This window comes from Trichosurus vulpecula, chromosome 5 (assembly GCF_011100635.1).
Source record: "Trichosurus vulpecula isolate mTriVul1 chromosome 5, mTriVul1.pri, whole genome shotgun sequence".
NCBI lineage: Eukaryota > Metazoa > Chordata > Mammalia > Diprotodontia > Phalangeridae > Trichosurus > Trichosurus vulpecula.
In genome coordinates, this window is record NC_050577.1 from 132,578,480 (window position 1) to 132,604,683 (window position 26,204).

At 39.1% G+C, this 26,204-nt stretch overlaps 1 protein-coding gene across 1 annotated transcript; it reads right to left on the reverse strand.

Moving 5' to 3' along the window:
* Window positions 1-8,542: 8,542 nt before the first annotated feature.
* Window positions 8,543-18,014, reverse strand: LSM8 (LSM8 homolog, U6 small nuclear RNA associated). The gene is made up of 4 exons (XM_036758645.1): window positions 17,853-18,014; window positions 16,741-16,781; window positions 12,104-12,231; window positions 8,543-9,368 (listed from the first exon to the last, which is right to left on the reverse strand). Exons 1-4 carry the CDS (start codon window positions 17,881-17,883, stop codon window positions 9,278-9,280), a joined length of 291 nt encoding a protein of 96 aa, XP_036614540.1. The 5' UTR covers window positions 17,884-18,014; the 3' UTR covers window positions 8,543-9,277.
* Window positions 18,015-26,204: the final 8,190 nt, after the last annotated feature.

The following is a 26,204-nucleotide window of genomic DNA, read 5'->3' on the forward strand; positions in this document are numbered from 1 at the left end:
CAAGTACGGTAACTGAGGCATTAATAGATACTGGGGCCGAGGCCACCCTTATTTATGGAAATCCAGACAAGTTCAGCCATGGAACTCCTATTACCATTACAGGACTAGGAGGGACTGAAATATCAGCCAGGCAAGTTAAATTAATGATGAAAATTGGACAGTTGCCCAAGAAAGAATATAGTGTGGTTATTGTGCCTATTCCCGAATACATCATTGGAATAGACATATTGAAGGGTATGACCTTAAATTTACCCGAAGGGAAATACCAATTTGCTGTGAGGAAAATAGGCATTAATGCAGTCTTAGTGGGGAAAATCAAGATGGATCCAATCACTTTGCCCGAACCTTCTGAAGTAATTACTTTGAGGCAATATCGTGTGCCAGGTGGGCAAGATGAAATTGCCAACACTATAAGAGAATGTGTTGAGGCAGGAGTGTTAGTCCCTACAACTACTCAATGGAACAACCCTGTCTGGCCAGTCCGAAAGTCAGATGGGACATGGAGGATGACAGTAGATTATAGACAGCTGAACAAAGTGACTCCTCCCTTGTATGCTGCTGTCCCAGACACGGTTACTTTAATAGAGAGAATACAAAAACGCGAAGGGACTTGGTATGCAGTTATTGATTTGGCCAATGCCTTCTTTACAATCCCAATAGACCCCAAGCAATGGAATCAGTTTGCTTTTACTTGGCAAGGCCGACAGTATACATTTACACGCCTGCCGCAAGGATATATTCATAGCCCAACTATTTGCCACAGGATTGTAGCTGAACATTTGGATGAATTAAAGTTACCTGGTGTACAGCTTACACATTACATAGATGACATCATGATACAGGGAAAGAATATAAAGGAGGTGGAGGAGAGTTTAGCATTATTAATTGACCATATGAAAAGCAAAGGATGGGAAATCAACCCCGCAAAGGTTCAAGGGCCAGCTCAAACTGTAAAATTCTTGGGGATACAGTGGAATAGAGGACTGCGAGAAATTCTCCCACAAGCTCGACAAAAAATCCAGGATTTTCCCACCCCTACCAATAAGAAAGAGGCCCAAAAGTTCATAGGGCTGTTTGGTTATTGGAGACACCACATCCCACATTTGGGACAGATTTTAAAACCCTTGTATAAAGTCACCAGAAAGAAATATGAATTTGACTGGGGACTTGAACAAAGTAGAGCTTTTGAGGAAGCAAAGGCTGCTATTCAATTAGCTCTAGACTTATGGCCTATGCAAAATGGGCCAGTGGAGTTACAAGTGACTGTACAAGATGACTATGCAAATTGGAGTCTGTGGCAAAAACAACAAAGCCGAAGTGTACCTTTAGGCTTTTGGTCAAGGAAACTGCCCTCATCTGGAGTGCAATATACACCTTTTGAGAAGCAGCTGTTAGCTGCATATTGGGCTTTAGTAGAAACTGAGCAACTAACTCTGGGTCATGAAGTGGTATTAAGGCCTGGAATTCCAATTATGACTTGGGTAATGAGTACCCCAGCTTCTCACAGAATTGGACATGCACAAGAGGCAAGCATAATCAAATGGAAGTGGTATATTCAGAATAGGTCCAGAGCAGGCAAAAATGGAGTTTCTGCTCTACATGAATCTGTGGCGAACATTGATACTGAGAGCAATGAAAAGCCCCTTGAATCTAAGCAACAGATGGTACCATCCTTAGTGAAATGGAATAATGGATATGACGGACTAAATGAAGAACAGAAGAAACATGCTTGGTTTACTGATGGGACAGCAAAATATTTAGGACAGAAGAGACATTGGAAAGCAGTAGCCTATAACCCCTGTACAAGGAGAACTCTGGAAAGTTCTGGGATAGGTGGAAGTAGCCAATATGCTGAACTGATGGCAGTGCATCAGGCCATCAGAGCAGAGAAAGGAGGACAATGTCATATATTTACTGACTCGTGGGCGGTAGCTAATGGATTAGCTACGTGGATGCCTATATGGAGGAATCAGAATTGGGAGATTCATGGCAAACAAGTTTGGGGTAAAGAGTTATGGGAAAATATATGGGACATGTCTTTGGTTACAGATCTGTCAGTTTTTCATGTTGATGCTCATGCAACCCTGACCACACCAGAACGTGAGTACAATGCACATGTGGATCGACTAGCAAAGATTGCTACTGAATGTATTGTCCCTACTCCGACTCCAACTGATGACCCAGCCTTAGCAAGATGGGTCCACCAGACTGCTGGCCATTTAGGGGTCCAGGCCACCCATCGATGGGCACAGGATCGAGGTATCAGTATTTCTCATGCGTTGTTAAAACAAATAACAGAGGAGTGTTGTATATGCCAATTAGAAAAAGAACGAACTCTTCCTAGGATAGTTACTGGAGAAATAGCAAGGGGAAAAGTTCCAGCCCAAATTTGGCAGATAGATTATATTGGCCCACTACCCCAGGATAAAGGATGTAAATATGTATGTACATGTGTTGACACCTATTCAGGTGTACTAGTGGCTTGTCCTTATAAAGACGCAACTCAGAAAAACACCTGTAAAACTCTAGATATTGTAAGTTTATATTATGGAACCCCAATGCAGATTCAAAGTGACAATGGGTCACATTTCAAGGGCAAAGAAGTGAAAAGATATTGTGTGTTGAATAATATAGAATGGATATATCATATTCCATATTACCCACAAGCATCTGGGCTAATTGAAAGAATGAATGGATTGTTGAAAGAACAGCTGAGAAAATTAAGCTCAAATAATTCATATCGACATTGGAAGGATAATTTGTCTATTGCCTTACGTAATTTGAATAATAGACCCTTAGGGGGGAGTACACCTCTAGCCAGAATGATGACCCCAAATCTGCAGATCAGAGAACAGCAAACATGTGAGATCCAAAACATTGAATTTTGGACTGTGAGGGAAGATGTCCCACTACCAAGTCCAGGAACACCTGGTTCAGCAGGATATGATTTACATTGTATAGAGAATTTTAGGTTAAATAGGAAAGAGATAAGAAAAACCCCTACTGGAGTATGTATGAGAATCCCCAAGAATCATCTTGGACGGATATTACCTAAACCAGGATTAGCGGCTCAAGGAATACATGTATTGGCTGGAGTGATAGATTCTAATTATCAAAAAGAAATTGTTGTGACACTCCAGAATATGGGTAAAAAACCTGTACAATTTTGTAGAAATGATAGGATGGTTCAAGTCATTATTATCCCCTGTGAAAAAATACCCTTTGTGAAAACTGACCCTCCTCCCAAAATAACTACTAGAGGGGCAAAAGGGTCTTGCTCCATTGATAGAATAAAGTCAGGAGCTAAGGTATGGGTAAAACGGAAGCCAGATGATATTCCAAAGGCTGCAGAAGTTATAGCCCATGGGAAGGACAACACTGTAACAGTTGTCTATTCAGGGGAAAATAATTACCAAATCGTACCCCTGAACCATATATTTTACCGTGAATAGGTTATAATAATAGATTCACAGACTATTCTTTTTGTCCTTTGTTTTGGCTAACCTTGTTGCTAGTTTTGTTTCCTTCAGGCTTAAGCACCCTGCACTTTCCGGTGACTGCCTAAGCATGTAGCATTCTTGGAATTCCTGCCAGCTCGTTAAAGAAATGACCTCTGGAATGGGACTTTTTGGGGGCAGGGCCATCTCTACATCCAATTTCAGCATGAAGAAGCTATGGAAAATGAGACCTTCACCCCTCACCCCAAGATTTTGAGCCCCAATCGTTCAAGGGGGGTGGAAATGATGATAGTGTTCTGTTTACTTATTTTGTGTTATCCTTGCTGTGTTGTTTTATTGTTATGATATTATTGATCCTATGTAATGGATACAAGGATTTAGGGGTGGACATTTAAATTATTAATAATTATTTTGGGGATGATTGATTGAAGAGATTATCTTGCTGGGACCTAGGGGTGGATCACATTTGAATCGTAAACCAATATTTAGGAATGTCACCAAATGATATGTTTTGCTTTATAATGAATGATATGTTTTAGTTTCCTTTGTAATTGGATCACAATGTATGTTCTAGGATACATGGCTGATTAGATTATGTATCCTATAACAAGGGGTGGAGTGTAACCAGAGTGGCCTTTGTTTTCTTTGAATGACTCAGCTTACCTCATTGAGCCTCTGGACACTGTGGCTTGCTCTTCCGGGGCAGGAGGCCTGGGGAGCATGCCGGGAAGCAGACAACTTCCTGTGTGATGAGTCATGGGGCTGGCTGAGGGGAGGTGTTAACCTCTACCCTAGGGGGAGGGGCCAACTCAAGAACCAATCAGCCCTGGTCATTCAGGCGGAGCTTGATGATGTCAAAAACCCTATAAGAGGGGAGAGGACAGCTTGAAGATCTCTCTTTTCCTTTTCCGGTTGGAGCCAGCGACAGTTACATCGTCAGTTACAGCGACAGTTACATCGTCAGTTACAGTTGCAGCTTCAGTTACAGACACAGACACAGCTGAGGCAGGAGCTGCCAGTAGCAGAGCTGATCTACGGGAGGAAGCTGAACAAAGACTTCAGGCCAGTGGGTAATCTTATTACCATCGAGGGGGAAGCATGATTTTGCTTTACGCAATCATGCTTCTCTGTAGCCTCCTGGTTACTCTTGCAAGGCGTACTTATTGGGCCTGGAAGCTTTTGATCAACATATCAAAATGGGGCTTCTGGTTCATGGGTTGGTTACTGTGGAGCCTAAATAAATGTTTTGATTCTTCTGCCTTCTACTTTGAGAGTTTCTTATATCCGGCGGTTCCGAACCTTTCAGACATGTTTATGATCCTCTTTGAGATTATAAACTCTGCCCTCCTGATACACTGGTGCTGCCTAGGAAATTTCCCATCTCTGGCAAGAATGTTAGGTCACGTTACCCAGTGAATTCAAAATCTCCCCTCCTCCAGATAATAGTTTGGGGCCCAGGAACAGCTTCAGCTCCTCTTAGGCCTTATGCAAGCAAACACCCATCCCTGCTATGAGCTTCTGCTAAAGTTGCCATTACTGCTCTTTGATGGGGAAAGAAAGAGGGAGATAGTCAGAACACATCAGTCCTTTGATTTGTTGGACTCAAGACCTTTTTAGACTCTTAAAAATTGAGACTTCTCCAAAAACTTTTGTTAATGTGGTTTGTAGCTATTTCTATCTATCATATTAGAAATTAAAACATCATCATTTAAATAATTGTGATCTCTTGACCTAAACACCCCAGAGTTCCTGGATCACGCTTTGAGAAGAGCTGCTCTAACACATGACCTTATAGATCACAAAATAAATGACCCTGTACCAGTTTTAGTGTAAGTGTAATATTAAAAATATTCCTCATTGAGCACTCCTACATGTTGCACCCTAGGGAACTATCTGTTGTCTGCCCCTACTCCTAGGCCTCACTTGTATTTAAACATCATCTAGACCAAGGAAGTTTCATAGCAGATTTGGCCAAAGCCCTATTAGCATGCAAAGCTAATTTAACACATCAAACTGTTCCAACTTCAAAGGATTATAATTACAATATTTAAGCTGGCATCATTTTAGTTAGAAAATGAGATTTCTCATCTTAATAATTAATTGCCAACATACCCATATTATAGTTTTAAGAAAAATATTCCAGAAAAATCTATTTAAAATGAATATAATTTGAGTTATATAGTATGTTTCTCCTTTTTCAACCTTGAGTCACAAAGTACAGAGGTTGATTTCAGGCTTTTATAACGATTTATTATAGAAGAGTTCATTGAAGGGGCTGTACCATATACTCACCATTTTGTCACAGATGAATGCATCTCATTCTTCCCCATGTCCTCTCTCCTGCCCTCTCCCGAGTATATACCCAATTAAGAATCTGATTTGCACCTGGTTATTTGTTAGCCTTGATGGCACATTACATGTATCCAAGACACAGAGGTTTTAATTGGTAATGTATAAAACATTTAACAAGTTAGGTGACTTAGTACTTTCAGGTACAAACACACTTTTTATGTTATTTCATTTGAACCTCCTAACAACCGCATGAAATTGATCTAAGTTATTCCTGTTTTACATATGGGCTAAATGAGAAGTTTCAGTTTTCCTAGTTCTAAGGATATTCTAGGTCAGTCACTGGCTTAAACAGGATGCTAAGAATGGGATGTGGTGGGGTGTCACCCTTCTTTTGGATTAGGATGCAAAAGCTGATTATCTTTAAGAATAAAGTTGCCACGAACTTTACACTTGAACAGAGGTGCATATTATCACAATTTTGGAAACACAGATCTTCCCAGTAGCTTAGGTTATGTGAGGCAAAATTGTAAAATTGCAAAGGTTAAATGGAAAACGACCGAAGTCCTCTACTACTACTACTACTACTACTATTACTACTATTATTACCACCACCACCACCACCACCACCACCTTCAAGTCCTTACTCAAGTCCCTCCTTTTATGGAAAGCCTTTCTCAACTCCTCTTAATTCCAGTGCCTTCCCACTTCTATTTCCTATTTATAGAGTATATAGCTTGTTTGCATATATTTGCTGTCTCCTTTGTACCCCCAGCTCTTAGCACAAGGCCTGGAATCTAACAGATGCTTAATAAATGTTGATTGATAATAAGGCAGTTATTTTGATTTTCCTTTTCTCTAACTTGACCAATGCCAAAGGTAAAAAAAGATCTTAAGGCTGTTTTTCAAGGGAAAACAACAGAGACTTCACTTTAGGGTATTTGAACTTTCCCTTAGAACAGGGCTGAGTACATATGAATGCTGACTTCCACAGGGGTTGAGGGTGGACGAACAGAAACTTTTCAAAGCTTTTAAGAAAACTGCCTCAAATTACCAACATAGCTATTATATATGTATACATTCTCTAGCAAGCAATATTAATACACTATCTACTTCACAGATCAAGGCTGGTATCTGTAAATAAAATATTTTAACTAGTAAGCTTACAACCATTAACAGACATGTAGAACTACAGAAGGGCAGCTAGGTGGTGCAGTGGCTAGAGTGCTGGGTCTACAGTCAGCAAGACTCATCTTTCTGAGTTCAAATCTGATTTCGGAAACTAACAGCGTGACCCTGGGTAAGTCACTTAACCCTGTTCACTTCAGTTCTTCATCTGTAAAATGAGCTAGAGAAGGAAACGGTAAACAACTCCAGTATCTTTACCAAGAGAATGCCAAATAGGGTCCTGAAGAGTGGAACACAACTGAACAACAGAACTAGAGGCCAGACATTCTAGAAAGCATTTCAGCAATTAAAATGTCCATAGGCTTCAGTCCAATCTCACCTCAAGCAGGTTCCCTGCACTTACCGATGATAGGTAAATTAACTGAAGTTGCTTTAGTTCTACTGTTGGTTAGCTGCTAACAACTATGAATGTTCTTTGATAACTTTTCATGCATACACTCCCCCTCACCTAATTAATACACAACATTTGACCAGCATCATGTAATTTATTAAAGCCAAAATTCCCTTTTGTTCTTTATTGTTTGGCTCCATTTTAGCTTGCAATTACCTGGAGGGCAGTTCCCAAGATACAAAGCACATAGCTTGCATTACAAGGTCTTGCCCTGGCCTCAGCCATGAGCACCAAGCCCTAACACATGACCTCATATCATGGTCACTATGGTTGCTCCACAGTGACCAACCTGTCCTGAGTGGACAGCTCCTCGCATCAATCACCAGGTTCACTAACTGACCTTATGTAAATTCAAGAACCTCCAACCTCTACCATCTCCTTTCTTTTTTAACAGGAATAATGCATGTTCTCTACTATCCTTTTTCAGTACTTGCAGATACACATCCTCTTTAACACTCTTCTAGTTTCCTTCTTTTATCAGCAGAAACCCCTCTCCTCTTTGTTCCCTTTGTGATCCAAAAAGTTGTTGCTTGGTGTCAAGTATCATTCCAAGTCTTGCTCCAAAGCCTTATTTTGGTGTGGAGCTTGGCCTAGTTCCTCAGAGCCTCTGGTAGCAAAGTGCAAGCTCCAGCAGTTCTTAACCAAGTTGGAGAGGAACCTAATATGGGCTTGGCAGAACCAAGTTGGCTGTGATAAATCTAGATTAAGCACAAGTCCCAGCAACTGGATGTTATTCAATACACTGAAAAATGATTACTGTTCCTTTAAGAACAAATACAAACATACCTGCACCAAAAGGTTAGGAAAAGCAAAATTACACAATCATTGTTACCACGCTTGTCTGAAGTTCTTGAAAATGTCTAAGTCATTTATACTTACCCTCCAAGACTTTTCTTCAAGATGCAACGTAATATTGTTTTCTATTTTCCCACTGAAAAATTTCAACCCTTTAGGGGAATTTGTAGGCTAACCTAGGAACATAACCTACTTTTTGTATCATCCATTATTTCTGGGACAAAAGATATTTAAAGCTTCATTATCACTAAAACAACTTTTGTATCACAATCCATTTATAAGTTGAGGATTTTTATACTTCAAATGATTAATTTACACAAAATTACTAATGCCCTTACATAGAAAATTAACCATTCTTTAAATAATCTGTTGACATTCAATTTGGAGAAAACTGTTTACAAGTTATTCAATGACAGCAAGCTTTGAAGTGGATATAAACAAATTTTCATTTACTGACATTTATAAAATGACAATTGCTAAGTTGGATCGAATTTTATCAACATCAAGATAATTTAAACCAAACAAGGCCATATTTAAAATAAACTTCAGGCAAATTATTCACATCAAGCTTACCAATTCTTGTACCTTGTCTCTCTTACTCACTCATACCTTTCAACTCCCTATGTTTGATATAAGTGAAAATCTCTCTCCCATCACACTCCCTTTCAACTAAACCCAGATTGATTCATCATTGCAACAAGAAGCTATAAGAACTATCAGAAAATAGCAGTTGCAGAAATAAACCAATGTCAATAGTAGTAAGAAATTTAATTTGAGGAAATCCAGGTAAATGTTTCCACAATTAGGGATAATTTTTCAGTACTCACTACTAACGTTAATATGTACACCTAATGTAAGTGGTGCATAAATTTCTGCTTACGACTTCCTGTATGTTATCAAATGTTAAAATTACCATTTGTTTATAAAATTCCCCAAATATATTAGTCAGTACTAGATGTTTATACAATATAAAAAAGTCTTAACAATAAAATGCAAAATGTAGAAATATTTTAATTTACATATCAAACTGCAACACTCACAAAATGAGTAAAAATGTAGATAGTTATCACAATTTGTAAAAATTCTGCACATTAACCTCAGAATAAGTAGATCTATACAGTCAGAAGATTTACAGAAGTCCAAAATATATAGTTTATCAATGTGCTACTGAGTTTAGAGGCTCAGCTCGAATATTTCCCAAATCAAGTGCAGAGTCTGTCTCTTCATCAATTTCTCCAATGACCGCACTGTGATGAAATGTAAAGAAAAAAAGAATACATAAAACTGTAAATATATTTTAGAATTTGAGGGTAATTTCTAAAAATACTGAAGTCTTTCAAAATAGAAACAGATGACATGTGGGGAAAAGGAGATGAGGTTTAGAACAATTTGAGTATTTTCACAAAATAATTTTTATACCTAAGTCAAGGAAATGAGAGACATAAGGATCTTACCTATAATTTAGAATCAAGTTCTTTCCCAGACAGCATAGATTTTAAAATGATGTAATTATTAAAGAAAACCAAGCAGATTATGATGGCAGATTGTGTATCAAACCCTACAGATACCATAACATATTGAAATGATATAACAAGAAAAAATTAGCCCACCACTTCAGAGTCAAAAGATTGCGCAAAATGTTATCAGTGGGTAACTAAAGTGACATTTAGAGTAATTTCAATAATGGTTCTTCAATGACAAAATATTGAAAAAAATAATACTTTTATTAAATAATACTAATATAAATAAGTCTTATTCTTATTTATATTATTTATATAGCAGTTCATTTTTTCCCATTTTACTCACTGGTATAATTCCTACATGGAATGCTTGTTAAGCTACAGGGAAGGTGAGGACCAGTAGCCTAATATACTGTAGATACATATCTGTAAGATGCTCTTAAGAATCCAGTTTTGAAATGCTCTCAATCACTATGGATTAGAGAGATACAAATCAAAACAACTCTGAGGTAGCACATCACACCTGTCAGATTGGCTAACATGACAAAACAGGAAAATGATAAATGTTGGAGAAGATATAGGAAAGTTGGAACACTAATTCATTGTTGGTGAAGTTGTGAGATGATCCAACCATTCTGAAAAGCAATTTGGAACTATGCCCAAGGGGCTATAAAAATGTGCATACCCTTTGACCCAGCAATACCACTTTTAGAGCTATATCCCAAAAGGATCATAAAAATGGGAAAAGGACCCCACATGTACAAAAATATTTGCAACAGCTCTTTTTGTGGTGGCCAACAAATGGAAATTGAGGAGATGCCCATCAATTGGGGAATGGCTGAACAAGCTGTGGTATATGAATTTAATGGAATACTATTGTGCTATAAGGAAAACCTGGAAAGATTTATATGAACTGATAGTAAGTGAAGTGAGCAGAACCAGAACATTGTACACGGCAACAGCATACAATGACTGATTATGATAGAATTAGCCTTCTCAGCAGCGCAAGGACCTAAAATAATTCCAAAGGACTCATGATGGAAAACGCCATTCACATCCAGAGAAAGAACTATAGAGTCTGAATGCAGAGTGAAGCAGACATTTTGCTTTTTTGGGGGTTTCATTTTGTTTTCTTCTTTCTCGTGGTTTCTCCCATTCATTATAATTATTCTATACAACATGACTAATGTGAAAATATGTTTAATAGGAATGTATATGTAGAGCCTGTATCAAACTGCAAGCCATCTTGGGGAGGGAGGGGGAAGGCAATTTAAAACTTATGAAAGTGAATGTTGAAAACTAAAAATAAAAAGGAATCCAGTTTTGAAAGTAAAAACAGAATGGATCCCTTCTAGCTCTAATCCTACGACCTATCATAGCAGTTTGCTTACATCTTTCTTATGAATTTATCTTACAGAATTTGTCCATTAAGGATAAGGCGAGTTATCTAAAGAATAAAAGAAAATCAACAACTAAATCAGATTTTTAAGATTTGTAAAGAAAATGAAAGCAAAGGAAGGTAGCTGAAGATGAGCAAAATTGGTATAGTTGTGTAAGAACAGTGTCAGCAATGCTAAAGGCCAGAAAGAAGTAAGGCTGGAAATTAAAGTTAAGGATGCCTACAAGGGATTTGAATGTTTTTGTTTGTTTTGGGGGGAAAGTATCATAGAAAGCATAGGGCACTGCTTGGCATGGAAGGCATGCTGGCAGACAATAGTAAGAAGGCTGAACTACCCAATTTATTTTGCTTCCCTTTTTTCAGCCAAGGAGAATAATGGGAAGGATAAAACAAAATAGTTAAAACAGAATTTAAAATTAGGGCAAGCAAGGAGACATTAAAAGGCATGCAATGGTCTACACAATGAATACCAAATGGCAAGCTACCTAAAGCACCGGCAGAAGTGATTTCTGAGTCACTTATAGCTGATTCTGAAAGATCATGGAAAATGGGAAAGGTGCTACAAAAATGGGGAAAGGACAAATGTGTTTTATCCCTCAAAAAATGGCAGCTGGGTGGCTTAGTGCACTGTGCTACGTTTGGATTCAGGTAGAAGTCTGAATCCCGCATCAGTTATTTACTGGCTGTGTGACACTAAGGCTGAATTTGAACTCAAGTCTTCATGACCCTAGACCCAGTGCTCTCTCCACTGGGTGACCACGGTGCCAGAAGCAGTCTGATGGCAGCCACTCTCAGGGGCTTAGCCCATGTTGGTGTTGGACTTAATGCAGATACCCTACTGCAGCTCAGGTGCCTCTCCAGTAGCAGGCTTATGGGACTGCTCTCCCAAGTCCAGCTCTAATTCATCTTAAACAGGGAAAATATATAAAAACCCAGTTATAAAATGAATTGGAGATGATTATTGACTTTACAAATGGCTCACTATGGGATTCCTTTTAATAGAGAATTACCCTTTTGGGGGGAAAAACAAAACAGAACATCGACATTAATATATTATTAAGTTATCTCTTATATACACTTATAGCTTGAATTTGCCCAGATTAAAAAAAAATAACATACTTACACATTATCACCTCTTACAATGTATAACCCTAATACCACTTGCTCTACTCCCTGAGAAGAGCTGAATACTCGTTCATGACTTTCATCCAAAATCAAATTGATAGTCTGATCAAAACCTTTTAGTGTTCCCTGTGAAAAGAATAATGGAATGTTTTTAGGTTATCTCAATTTATAAGTTCGGAATATATAGTAATTCTAGAAAGCTAGTCCCTCAAATGCAAATTAGACACATTAAAAACTCTTGTTTCTAACGCTAAAAAACAAAAACAAAAAGCCCCTCTACAACTGCCATTATTTCAGGTTATAAAACCCTTTCTTTACTAAGGAAAAAAAATACGAGTGCCAACTGTCTGCAAAAAGCTATGATTTGTCATAAGGCACTATATAAAACATTTTTGTGTCATTTATTATGAGTTTACACAAGGACGGTACAGTCACTGTCTTTCAAGAGCTAATACTCCATTAAGTTCGATAAACATTTACTTTGTGTAAGATGATGTGGAGTAGCTAGGGATATAAAGATAAAAGTCTCTGAATGTGAGGAATTTACATTCTAAAGGTAACCTAATGAACACAAATAAAAATATAAAATAGCAAGCTTTAAAAAAAGGACTGAATTAATTATAATTTTTCAAAGGAAAAAAGTACTATGTTTTGTAAAATAACTGAAATCTGATGGAATTAGTTAGGGAAGGTTTCATGGAATAAACTCAATTTTAAATGAGGGCAGAAAAGAGTTGGCAGAATTTCTGAAGAAATTTAAATTTATGTGGTTCTTGTTAAATATTTCAATTTTTTATTAATTTTCTGTATGTTCAGTTTTCCTCATCTGAATACCACAATTCAGAAAGCAATGCCAAAAGAAGCAAATTAAATCTAGGATTTGGAGAAATCGTGCTTTAAAAAAAAAAAACTAACCAGTAACCAATTCCCACATTGACTGGCTTATCACAAACAAAAAAGAGCCCACTGAGACATGCATAACTTTTTAAAAATAGCATTTTAGGCATGTTTTGGATGTATCAAGTAACATGAACTATATTTGCAAAAACAGGTTTAAGCTGTTTAAGTGTTCTTTGTGTGTAAAATTTTCCAGAAAAAATATTCCCTTTAATTTTGCTAAAATTAAGAAAGAAATATTTTTTTCTTGGACTTTCATAAAAAAATTATATTACTTCATCCACATACTAATATAGAAAAAATTTAATAAACTAAGCCAGTAAGCAAAATAAAAAAAAAGCTTCATAAAAGTATTTCATAACAAAAGCCTGCTATTGAAGTTTATTTGTCAAGACTTTAACTCTTAAAAAACTTTGAACTCCTTTGAACAATTTCCTTGGAACCCAAGTTAACTTTACTTTACTTAATAAAATGTTTCACATTCTAATGCACACTGGGAGCCAGTAACAAAATATTTAAGGAAAGGATCTGTCTCTCCTACTGATAAGAACACTAGTGCAGAAAGAAAATCTACAGAATATCACATACTTGAATTATAGTTTTATATAGTTGCTTTATTGTTCATAACCATTTTCACCTTTATAATTTTAAGAACAATTCCATCATACAGACAGGGCATATATTATTATTTATCTGTTTTATACATCAGAAAACTGAGGCTTACAGATATTAATCAACTTGCCCAGGGTTATATACCTCTTAAATGGGAGAGCTGGGACTACAACCCAGTATGCATACTGATTCCCAGTATGCTTTTTGTACATATTTTCAAAACAAAAATACCAGCCAGAGCAATGTCCTATACTCTACAGCAGCAATGGTCCTCTTTTATTGAGAAAAGACCCTGTTCTTCATGGTCCCTCCCCCTGTCCCACCCCGCCCTGGGTCTTCCGTTCCACTATATGAGTTGTTGTTTAGTTATTTCAGTTGTGTCTAACTCTTCAAGAACCCATTTGGGGTCTTCTTGACAAAGATACTAGAGGAGTTTGTCACTTCCTTTTCCAGTTCATGACTTGCCCAGGGTCACATATGTAGCTAGTGTGTTGAGGCCTATTTGTCTTCCTGACTCCTAGTTCTTTCTATCCACTACACCACTTAGCAGACCCTCTACTATTTGCCTGTCTCTTCACATAGAATATAGACTTGAGACAGGGACTGTTTCACTTTTGTCTTTTTATCTCCAGTGCCTAAGAGTCTGTGATTGGTAATTAACTGATTACTGGAGAATCGATTTTTTGGTTGTTATTCAGACTGGTGATTTCACTAATGTAGAAGAGAAAACTAGCTCAAGGAATGCAAAAGACATGTATATTTGACAATGTACACAGTATAAGAAAACTGCCTGGAACACCAAGAGATTAAGTGACTAGCCAGGAATCACAGGCTAGTTAATGAGTTACAAGCAACACCTGAACTCAAGTCTTCTTAACTTTAAGTTTTCCTGATTCTATTCACTCTGCCAATGTTCCTTTATCCATGAAGCCACATTGTCTCCCTTAGTTAAATTGGTAAAAATATTTGCTACAAAACAAAAAAAATTAACATATTCTGGGATTCAAAAAGAGATTAAGTATGACCACCAAGTATATGTCAAGGGAAAAATGTTGTAGAGATCCATAACCATGTCTACAAGAAATTAAAATATGGGTATAAAAGAAATAAGACTGGATTAGAAAACAGAAGATCTGGGTTCTAGTTCTAGCTCTACTTCTAACTATTGTATGTTCTTAGGTGAGTGATTTTTTAAAGAATCTTTTCTAGGTTTCATTTCTTAATCTGTAAAACAAAAGGCACCTGTTGTTAGGTGTCACAGTGGATAGAAGAATGAATATGGATACAGCCAGGAAGACCGGAGTTCAAATCTTGCTTCAGATAATAGCTGTGTGACCTTGAACAAATCACTTAATCTCTTTCAGTCAAAATTTCCTCATCTGTAAAATGGGGATAAGAGCACCTACCTCATAATGTTGTGAGGACCAAAGGAGACAATATGTGAAACACTTTGCAAAGCATATTTGCAAAATATGAATGTTAGTTTTTATTATTATTATTTTTATAATTAGGGGGTTAGACTAGATGATCTCTGAGTTCCTTTCCAACTCTGACAATCTATGAATATATATATTCATTTCCCACTCAGGTTTCTTACTTGATATAGGTTATGTGAGTTCACCCATTTTCATATTAATATAGCATCTTTATGATGCTTCTGTACCATTCTCAATATATTAAAGCCTTTTCTTGCCTGCTATGGCCCTTCCATTGCCCTTTAAGCAATCCACAAGTCAGGCAACTCAGAGAACTGCATGACCAGAGAAGGTAGGCTATTCACAGCTAAAGTGATAGACAGTTTATACAGGTTCTCCTAGCTTGATGAAATGTCAAAAGATCTAGGGCCCCCAACATGTTGGAGTCCCTGTGGGGGGCTAAAGTGAAGACAATGCAAGAGGTGCACAGAAGGAAAAAGTGTGAATGGGTTGTGATCTGTATGTAGTATATAACTATAGGTCTAGGGAAGCCCTGGAGTTTACTGACATGGTGAAACCTATGCTGTAGGAAAATCACTTTGACAGCTGGAGAAGAGTTTGAGACAGGGAGCACAATTTGAAGACTACATCATAATATTCCGAAAGAGAGATAAGGTCCTGAACTAGGACAGTAGCTGTGTGTCTGGAAAAAAAAATGAAATGTTATAGAAGAAAAAACAAGATTTGGCAACGGTTTGGATTTGTGGAGTGAGAGGAATCACGGATGGCACTGGGTTGTAAGCCTGGATAATGGTGCAGCAAAGAGGGGAGAGGTTGGGGAAAAATGCAATGCACTGTGTTTTGGACACACTGAGCTTCAGATGCTTAGGGAACATAATTTAACATTTCAAAAAGGCAGCTGGTGATGTGGGACTAGAGTTCAGAAGAGAGACTATGGCATGATATAGACATCTGGGAACCATTTGCATCTAGATGACATCACGAAGTGAGATAGAGAAGGGGGAACAGAAAAGAAAATGATGACAGAAATAAAAGATAAGTGAACCCAGGACAAAACCACAGGGAACACCCAATTAAGGAACGCAACACAAATGAAGATCCAGTAAAGGAATGGTAGATAGGAGGAAAACCAGGAGAGAACAATGTCACAAAACCCAGAAAGGAGAGTATGCAGGGGAAGAAAGTAATCAGCAGTGTCAAATGTAGTATAAGTCAAGAGGGACAAGGACTGAACAAGGGCCTCTAAATTTGGCAATTAGAAGATAACTGGCCACTTTGGAGAGGGCAATTTCAGTTAAATGATGTTGGAAGTCAGATCGCAGAAGATTAAGAACAGAGTGAGAGGAATGCAGAAGGCGAGTGTCGTCTAATCTAGTGTATGAGAAAAGTGTAAACAGCTGACATTAATATAGGACTTGAAGGTTTGGAAAGTCTTTTATAAATACATTGTTTCCTTTTACACATGAGAGAACTGAGGTTTGGAGGGCCAAGTGTCTATGGTCCAACAGATAAAAGGAGTAAGAGAGAAGGGTTGGAATCTGGGTCTTTCCAATACCAAGACCAACACTCTATCTATAATGCTAAGCTCATGATGCAGTAAATGTAAAAACATCACGCCATCTCATGGTGACACAGGTATTCTACAAATAAAACATTCTGGGATTACAGAATAGCAGAACTGAATACTTACCACAATCATTCTGCCATCAGATGTAATTACAGCAACCGTACCTGATAAAACAGGATTAAGGAAGTATTTCTTTAGGAAGGTCTAATATGTTGTGACCTCAAGCCCTGATAAAGAATGCTAAATTTGTCAGAAAATCTGAAATGTTACTGTCACAGTTGGTGAGCACAGATATTCTAAATGTCCTATATAAAAAGTGGATTATGAAGGTCTGAAAAGTCTGTAAAAAAAAAACCGTTACCAAAAACAACAATGTGTATAACAATTCCAATTATATCTTTGGCTTTTCTTCGAAAAAAAAATCACTCTTTCATATGTGGTAAGAGTGTTCCACCCTAAAACAGCTATAAAGTTTAACTACTCTTAGAGTGTTTTTTTTTTCAATTTTTGGCACTGTTCTATCTTAAAACAATTTTCCTCTCCTAACTTCCTCTAAGGAGTCCAATTAAAGACCACATAAGTTACCAGCAAATGGGGACCGCCAAATGCAATAGCAATTTGCTCTACTCCCACACCCACCCGTCAGTAAGAATCAATGATGGAAACTTTGAATGGTTTTCTTCCTGGGCCCTAAAATTAAGGGTGTTTTAGAGGCCTTTTCTTGTTTTCAATTTAGATGCCATTCTGTCCGTTTCTGCCAGAGGCAGCCACGCGACCTGTCCATTTTGTCACGCATCCGAACCCTGGCATCTAGCTCTCCAGGAGGACCACAGAGGTCCCTGCTGCAGATGCCACGGAGGGAAGCTGGTGTGAGGAGGGGGAAGGCCGCTCGACACGGGAAAACATTTTTTGGCGGGGGGGGGGGCGGGGAGGAGCTGCTAAGAAGTAAAGAACCACAATTAATATCTGCCAGGAAGAGTGCCGTGACGCACGGTCCCCGAACTCGGGTACAGCTGCGCCAGCCCAGGGTCCCCGAGCCCCAGCAGGCGGGCCTGGATGTCTCGCTCCTCCCCTCCCGGCCAGCCGCGCCAGGTCCCGCTCCGCTCCCTAGGCCTGAGAACACGGCGCAGCTCAAGATCCCCCGCGCAACCATGGCGGGGGAGTCGTGGGGAGGGTTTCGGGGGAATGAGAGGACCGGGCGCTAGGCCGCCGCCCCAGCGGCAGCTCAAGGATACGGTTGATGTAGTTCTCTAAGGCCGACGTCATGATGCTCGGGCCGCGCGCTCCAGAGTCTGCGCCAAGAAGAAAGGAGAAGGGAAGAGAGACAAGGCCAGAAGAACGCCAAGCACCCAGACGCTCTTCGCCGGCAAGGAAGCAAGTATCGCGAGACTGGAGGCTACCGCGGCACCCACCCCCCCCTACCCCTCTACTCCCTTCCTCGGCCTCTCACAGGAGCAGGGGAGAGCGAGGATCAGTGCGCATGCGTCCTTTACGTGATCCGCCCTGGGGATCACGTGGGAGGGGGCGGAGTCGAGCGAGGCGAGCAGAAATAAATGGAGAAGGGCGGAGCACTGAGGAAAAGTTGGAAGGAAAGAAAACGGGGCAATGGGAGTGTCCATCGCATTAAAAGTGTAAAAGGTATAGAAGTTTATGTATTGCAAGTATAAAGGGTATAAGGAATTTAATAAGCTAACACTTTAAGTTCCGCAAAACACATCACAAAGGTCATCTCATCTCGCCACAGCAACCCTGGCTCTTATGCCCATTTTATCAATGAGAAAACACTACCTGTATGACCCTGGGCAAATCGCGTAGTAAGTGTCTGAGGTTAGATTTGAACTCAGATTTTCCTCACTCAGGGTTCTATTTACACCACCACACAGATGTGAAGCTTAAGATACGGGCACTGTGGTGCCCCGATCTACTCAGCAGAAATGCTAAATGACAGGCTCCTGGGACAAGAATTGTATATTGTTTTTTTGGTATCCTCGGATCCTAGTGCATTTCAGTTAGTATCCTGTCTTAATGGAGAGGGAAAGACATTGTCATAATCCTTCATATGGTCGACTCTTTATGAGCCCACTTGGGGTTGGCACTCACTGGAGTGATTTGCCATTTCCTTCTCCAGCTCATTTTACAGATGAGGAACTAAGGTTATATGACAGGGTTATGTGACTTGCCCAGAGTCACACAGCTAGGAAGTGTCTGAGGCTGGATTTGAACTCAGATCTTCCTAATTCCAGATTTGGCACTGCACTCCACCACCTATGTTGCCCCTTATGCAGGATAATAAGTGGTAATTGATACTTGTAACTTAAGTTCAAAAAATGATGAATAGATTTAGAACTGGGGTATTAGAAAAATCTGGGTCCAGCCCTTTAGTTTTAAAGATGATGAGAAGTTGAGGTCAAGTGACTTGCCCAGGGTCACAGACAGTAAATGGCAAAGACAAGAGTTCAACTAGGTTCCACTGACTTTGAATCCAGCACTCTCTTCCATAACCTGCCTCCTAATTCTCTTCATTTCATTTCTTCCATGCAATCTGCTCATTTTACAGTTGAAAGAATAGACAGAATAGAGCAAAATTGACCGAAACTACAAAGCAAGTTAGTCAAGATGCAGAGCTAGAGTCTGGTTGTATTATGTGCCCTCCACCTGCTTTTGCTACAGTGTCACTGTAAGTAAGGAGGATTTTGTTATCCTTTTTAGAGTTCAGTTTCTCAGGATCCATGGCCATGGCGATGTCTAGTTTCCAGGTGTTAGATAATAACTCCCAGAATAGCCCCAAGGATCCTAGATAGTAATTCCTAGAATCATAATGATAGTCCTGTTGCAACTGTGAGATATGGGGGTGACATAACTGATATTTACTACGCTTGCACAGAGTGACGATATTGCTAAAGTTAACCTGTGGGCTTAATGCTGGCAAGGTGCCTTCTTTGTCTGTTGCCCTATAGAGCAAGTGAGCACTGGTCAGTGAGTGAGGAAACCATGAAGGAACCCAAAGAGGAATCAGTGTGTATGCCTTGATCAGCCCCCATCAAGGCTCGAGGGGATTTAGGGGAATGCACAAGCTGTGCCTGTCTGGATTGACTCCATCAAAACGTACGGATAGTTGCCCTGCCCCCTTCTCACCCACCCTTACAAGAAGGGTGATTAGGGAATGCTGTAGAAGCTGGTCCTCCCATTATCAACAGTCCTTCTGAGAAGACTAAACTAGAATAAGGTAAGATTATAACCCCTCTAAAGCTGTCTTCTTGTCCTTCCTGTATGACCAGATCAAGGATGAACCTGTTAGAGGCTGGCATCCAAAAACTCCAGTGCCTCCTGTGTGTTATTTATGAAACAGCCACACAGTACACTTATGAGAGCTGGCTTCCCAGAGACAGTATATGTTTATTTAGCATTCTTTCTCCATATATTTATTGAGAACCAACTTTGTGTAAGGCGCAGTCATAAGAACTGAAGGGGATAAAGAAAAATAAAAGTTCTGCCCCAATAGAGATTACAAATTTGCAAATACAGGGTAGGGGAAGTATGGTTAAATAGCAGTTTGTCTGAAAGAGATCTGGAGATTTGAGTCAATGTCACCATAGTGTTGTTGCAGTCAGAAAAACAAGTGTGCTTTTGGGCTGCATCAAAGGGATAGCTTCCAAGAATAAGGAGATGGTAGTCCTTCTCTGCTGTATCCTGGTCAAACTGGCATACTGTGCTCAGTTATGGGTAGCAGTTTAAAAAGTTGCAGTCAGACTTAAACTTGATATAAGGAAATAGTCTCTCTTCTTAGAGGTCTTCAAAAGCTGAATACTTGTTAGGTATTTTATAATGGGATTCCTTTCAGGTATGTATTGGACTAGATGACTGCTGAAGTTCCTTCAAACTCTCAAATTCTGTAGTTCTGCATTGTAGAGGAGAAAGGCATTTAAATAACTGTAGTATAAGTATAAGATAGCACATGAATGCTACAGTCAAAGCTCATCTCGGCTACTTTTTATCTGTGTAAACTTGGGGCACATTACTTGACTTCTCTGGTCCTTAGTTCCTTATCTGCAAAATGAGGTGGTTGAGACTAGGTGGCCTCTAAGACATCTTGATCAACTGATTCTGTGATCTTCCTAATCCCATTTTTTGTTTTCACCATGATCTCCAATCCCTTCATTCCCCCCTAGTTTCCCAGGCCACCGTGTCTGCCCTGGCCTCATTTTCCTCCCTTCCTACTCTGTATCCTAGTGTTAACTAGCTCAATATTATTACTGTCCTCTATTCTTGAATCCCTTGTCCTTTTATCTTGTTGCTCCCTGTATTTTGCTAAACTTCAACCCTCGATTATTCCTACTGTCTCTCTCCTTTGCTTCTTTTCATCTGCCGCTGAATACAAGGTGTTCCTAAAGTTCTGGACAAATAGGCAAAAATGCTTATTTTCAAGAAGCGAAATGAATGAAATTTTCAACAACATTTTATTTAATTGGAATATTAACAAATAACATCTTCAATATGATTTCCATCATTTGTGATGCAAAGGTTGATGCGCTTTGCAAGATTCACGTGAACTTGATGAAATAACTCCACATTGCTTATTTGTCCAGACTTAAGTGACCCCCTGTAGAACTGGAGAAAGTCATTCAACTATATAGACTTAGTTCAATACAGATATAAATTATCTGATCTCAACTGGGAACTCAGCTACAGCAAAACATTTTTTTTTTACTTGTCATTAATTGATTCTCTCTGGCACTGCCCACAAAAGCTATTCCAAAGTCTCTCATCCGTTTTCATGAGATTATTCTTCCTTGGTTCTCCTTCTTATCTGACTGCTTCTTTGCTGGATCATCATCCATGTCCTATTCCCCTCCAACTGTCCAACTGTGGCTGTGCCCCAGGATTTGGCCTGGGTGTCTCTCTCTCTCTCTCTCTCTCTCTCTCTCTCTCTCTCTCTCTCTCTCTCTCTCTCTCTCTCCTCCTCCTCCAATCTCTCTCTCTCTCTCTTTCTCTCTCTCTCTCTCTCTCACACACACACACACATACACACACACTTTCACTCTCACTCTCTCTCTCTCTTCATTCATTTGGTGACCTCATCAGCTCCTATAGTTGAATTATCTCTATATTGATGACTCTCAGATCTGTATATCCTGGTCTGATCTCTCTCCTAAACTCTAGGCAGACATCACAAACTGCCTATTAGACATTTCAAATTTAACATGTCTAAAACTCAACTCATTACATTACCCCTTTAAAACCTTTCCCTCTTCTAAACTATCTTGTGTCTGTTATGTATGCCATGATCTCGCTAGTCTACTCAGATTTATAATCTTAGGGTTATCATCACCTCCTTGCTCTCTCTCTCCACATGGCCAGTCATTTGGTAAATCTTGCTGTTTGTACCTCTGCAAGACCTTTGGCATCTGACCCCTCTAATTCACACCACAACCACGCAGGCCCTCATCAACCTCTTTTCTGAATTATTGCAATATCCTAATTGAGCTCCCTATGTCTAGTTTTTCCTCTCTCCAGTCTATCTTCCACATGATTGTCAAAATGATATTCCTAAAACAGAGGTCTGAGCACTTTGCTACCCTGCTTAATCAGATGCTGTGATTCCCTATTGCCTCTAGGTTGGGTCAACTTTGTTTGGCATTTAATGCCTTTCACAAATTGGCCCCAGCTTACACTTCCAGCTTTATTACACATTACTCTCTTTCCTGGACAGCCCAGCCAGACTAGGCTCTTTACTGTTCATCATAACAGTATACTCCAGCTCTTCTTTGTGGCTTTTCACAGGCTATTCTTTATGCATGCAATTCAGATCCTCCTCATCTGGATCTGTTAGAATTCCTAATTTCTTTCGAAGTTCATTTCAAGCAGCATCTTCTACATGAGCCCTTCCTTGATCTCCTCAGCTGCTAGTGCTCCTCCCTCCCATTGCATTGTATTTGTTTTGTATGTGTTCTGTATGTAAACTCATTACATTATACATGTAAATGTTTTCCCCCGATAGAATGTTAGTTTATTGAAGGCAAGATCTGTGTCATTTTATCTTTTTATTCCTAATGCCTAGCGTAGGACCTGTGCATAATAGACATTTAAATGCTTGTTGGTTGATTTAATGGTTTAAAAGCGCTTACAGATATTACATTTTAATTTCTGGAAGTTCAACCAAAGTTGATATAAATTAGCTTATAATTATGTTGTTGCCATATTCCTTCATACCACCCCCAACCCCATAGATCGACTTTTGCTGCTGCTTCCTCTTTCCATCTCACAGTATCTCCTAATTTTCTGAAATTACCCTTAGCCTTATATTCTACTTTTTCTGTAATCTCTAAAGATCACAAGTGTGAAAAAGAAGCCTATGGATAAAGAAAAGTCTGAATAAGATTCTACAAAAGGGTTACATCTGTGTGCATGTGTAATTTAATTTATCTAAACAAGGCTTGTAGCTTTGGGAATAAAGGGGAAGATTTACAAACTACAAAAACTCATAAGGGTGAGTAAGAGAGCAATAGATTTAAGGGGAAAGAATTCAAAATTAAAGTTCCAATGTGACAAAATATTTATATATTCTTTAAAAACTAAGGAGATAGTAAATTTAGTGTTATGAAGGTAATATATTTTATTAATTGGGAATATGCACAATAATACTTATAATGAATATAACACATTCATTTGCAAACAGGTATACTTTAAAATATCACATTTATTCAATTATATTTTTAGTGCATTTATTGTTATAAATTTCATGCTACCAGGGACCATTTAATCTTCTCTAAACATCATATATCCCCTAGAGACTGTCATAGAATTCTTCACAAAAAAGGAGGCTCACCAAATGTTTGTCGAATTGAAGGCTGGAAGTGGAAGATTATTTTCAATTTAATTTCAATTCCATTATTTTTAATCTAGACCTTAACCAAAGGATGTGTTTTTTCTCCCTTCTTTATCAGTTCTCAATACTACAAACTAAATTAAGGAAATGTCTTGAAACCTAATGGGTTCAATTTTCTATTGCTGGGGGAAAATATTGAATTTTCAGAAAGCCATAGAGAGAATCCTTCTATGGCTTTTCATAGAGGAAGAGAATGTCTCTCTTAAGGCAGTCAGTGTACTGATACAGCTATCTTCCCTGAATCAGAATTCTAAAATTGCCCTTTTTTAGGGCTATAACAAATTGACAGGGTCATCATGGCCTAGGCAAGGACAAGGTATAAGAAATGGTATGTTAGGGGGCAGAGCCAAGATGGCAGCTGGAAAGCAGGGACTTGCCTAAGCTTTCCCCCAAATACCTCCAAACTCCTGTAAAAAATGGCTCTGAATAAATTCTAGAGCTCCAGAACCCACAAAGTAGCAGAGGGAAGCAGGTTTCCAGCCAAGGATGGCCTGGATGGTTGCTGGGAACGGTCTATCCCACAGTGCCGAGAGTGCAGCGCAGCCCAGGGTGGGCCGCACCAGGACAGACCAGACTGGGAGTTGACCAGAGCAGGTCTTAGGGCCATGAATCAGTGAGCTGTGGCAGTTACCAGACTTCTCAATCCACAAACACCAAAGACCACAGAGCAGATTAGTAGGAAAACTGCTAGATCAGGTTAGAGAGCGGTCCAGCCCCAGCCCTGGCAGTGGCAGAGGTGGTGCAGCAGTGGAGCTCCAGCATCAGCTGCTTCCAGAGCCCCTGGCCCAGGCAGTGGGAGGAATTAAGCAGCAGATCAGAGCAGGAGTGCAGACCTTGCTTTGCCCTGCTTGGATCTGGGTCACGGTCCTGGTTGGCAGTTCTTGGGGGAGGAGGAACACTGCTGTGGCAGAGCTGGCAGTGACAGTGGAGTAGGTCTGAATACAGTAGTGCAGCCCCTAAAGCTTGGGACAAAGTACTCTCTACTCTACAAGCAGTCATACATTTACAAAAAGCTCAAGGGTCAAGTAGCTGGCTGGGAACATGATCAGGCAGCGAAAAAGGATGCAGACTCAGACTCAGACTCTAGAATCTTTTTTTTGGTGACAAAGAAGATCAAAACATACATTCCTAGGAATATTGTTGCCAAATTCCAGAGCTCCCAGATCAAGGAGAAAATACTGCAAGCAGCCAGAAAGAAACAATTTGAGTATTGTGGAAACACAATCAGGATAACACAAGATGTAGCAGCTTCTACATTAAGGGATTGAAGGGCTTGGAATATGATATTCCAGAGGTCAATGGAGCTAGGATTAAAACCAAGAATCACCTACCCAGCAAAACTGAGTATCATGCTCCAAGGCAAAATATGGATTTTCAATAAAATAGAGGACTTTCAAACTTTCTCGGTGAAAAGACCAGAGCTGAATAGAAAATTTGACTTTCAAACACAAGAATCAAGAGAAGCATGAAAAGGTAAACAAGAAAGAGAATTCATAAGGGACTTACTAAAGTTGAACTGTTTTGTTTACATTCCTACATGGAAAGACGATATGTATAATTAATGAGACCTCAGTGTTAGGGTAGCTGAAGGGAATATACATATACATATGCATATGCATATACATATACATATACATATACATAGAGGGCACAGGGTGAGTTGAATATGAAGGGATGATATCTAAGAAAATAAAATCAAATTAAGGGATGAGAGAGAAATATATTGAGAGAGGGAGAAAGGGAGAGATAGAATGGGGTAAATTATGTCATATAAAAGTGGTAAGAAAAAGCAGTTCTGTTGGAAGGGAAGAGGGGGCAGGTGAGGGAGAATGAGTGTATCTTGCTCTCATTGGATTTGACTTGAGGAGGGAATAACATACACACTCAGTCGGGCATCTTACCCCACAGGAAAGTAGGGGGAAGGAGATAAAAAAATGGGGGATGATAGAAGGGAGGACAGATAGGGGGAGGAGGTAATCAAAAGCAAATACTTTTGAAAAGGGAAAGGGTCTAGGGAGAAAATTGAATAAAAATTTTCCCAATGTCTCCTTCTCTCTTCCAGAGAGCCATCCCATGTAATAAGTGTTATTTTAAGAGATGAGAAAAAGAGAAATCATTAAAACTTATCAGTATATTGAAAAATTGTGAAAATATTTTCAATGTACCACACTCATGGACCTGCTACCGCTCCAAAGGGGTGTGGTAAGAGTGTTCTCGTATTCCTTCTTTTGAACCATGCTTATCCTTTGTAATTTTGCAACAATCATTTGATTCAATTTGTGATTCTTCCCATTTACAAATGTTATAATCATGTTTATTATCTCCTTCACCCTGCTTTTTTCCTTCTACTGTTTTGCTTTTTTCTATCTCTTCATATAGATGTTTTGCATGATTCTTTGTATTCATCATGTTTATTATTTCCATACAGCACAGTAATATTACATTCTTCTTTAAATTTAAATTTACTTTTAGCATTCATTTTTTTAAAATTTTGAGATCCAAATTCTATCCCTCCCTCCTGTCCATCAGTCACCCGTTGAGAGGCAAGCATTATGATATTAGTTGTACATGTGAAGTCATGCAAAACATATTTCCATATTAGTCATTGCAAAAAAAGTAATCAAAATAAAGAAAGTGAAAAAAGTATGCTTCAATCTGTACCCACTGTTCATCAGTTCTCTCTCTAGAAGTAGATAACATT

Excerpts from the sequence above, each read along its gene's own strand:
- LSM8 (XM_036758645.1), bottom strand. The coding sequence starts at position 17,883 with ATGACGTCGGCCTTAGAGAACTACATCAACC. Across the intron at positions 16,782-17,852 it reads CTTAGAGAACTACATCAACC|GTACGGTTGCTGTAATTACA; the intron begins GTATCCTTGAGC and ends CTGTTTTATCAG. Across the intron at positions 12,232-16,740 it reads CTGATGGCAGAATGATTGTG|GGAACACTAAAAGGTTTTGA; the intron begins GTAAGTATTCAG and ends TTCTTTTCACAG.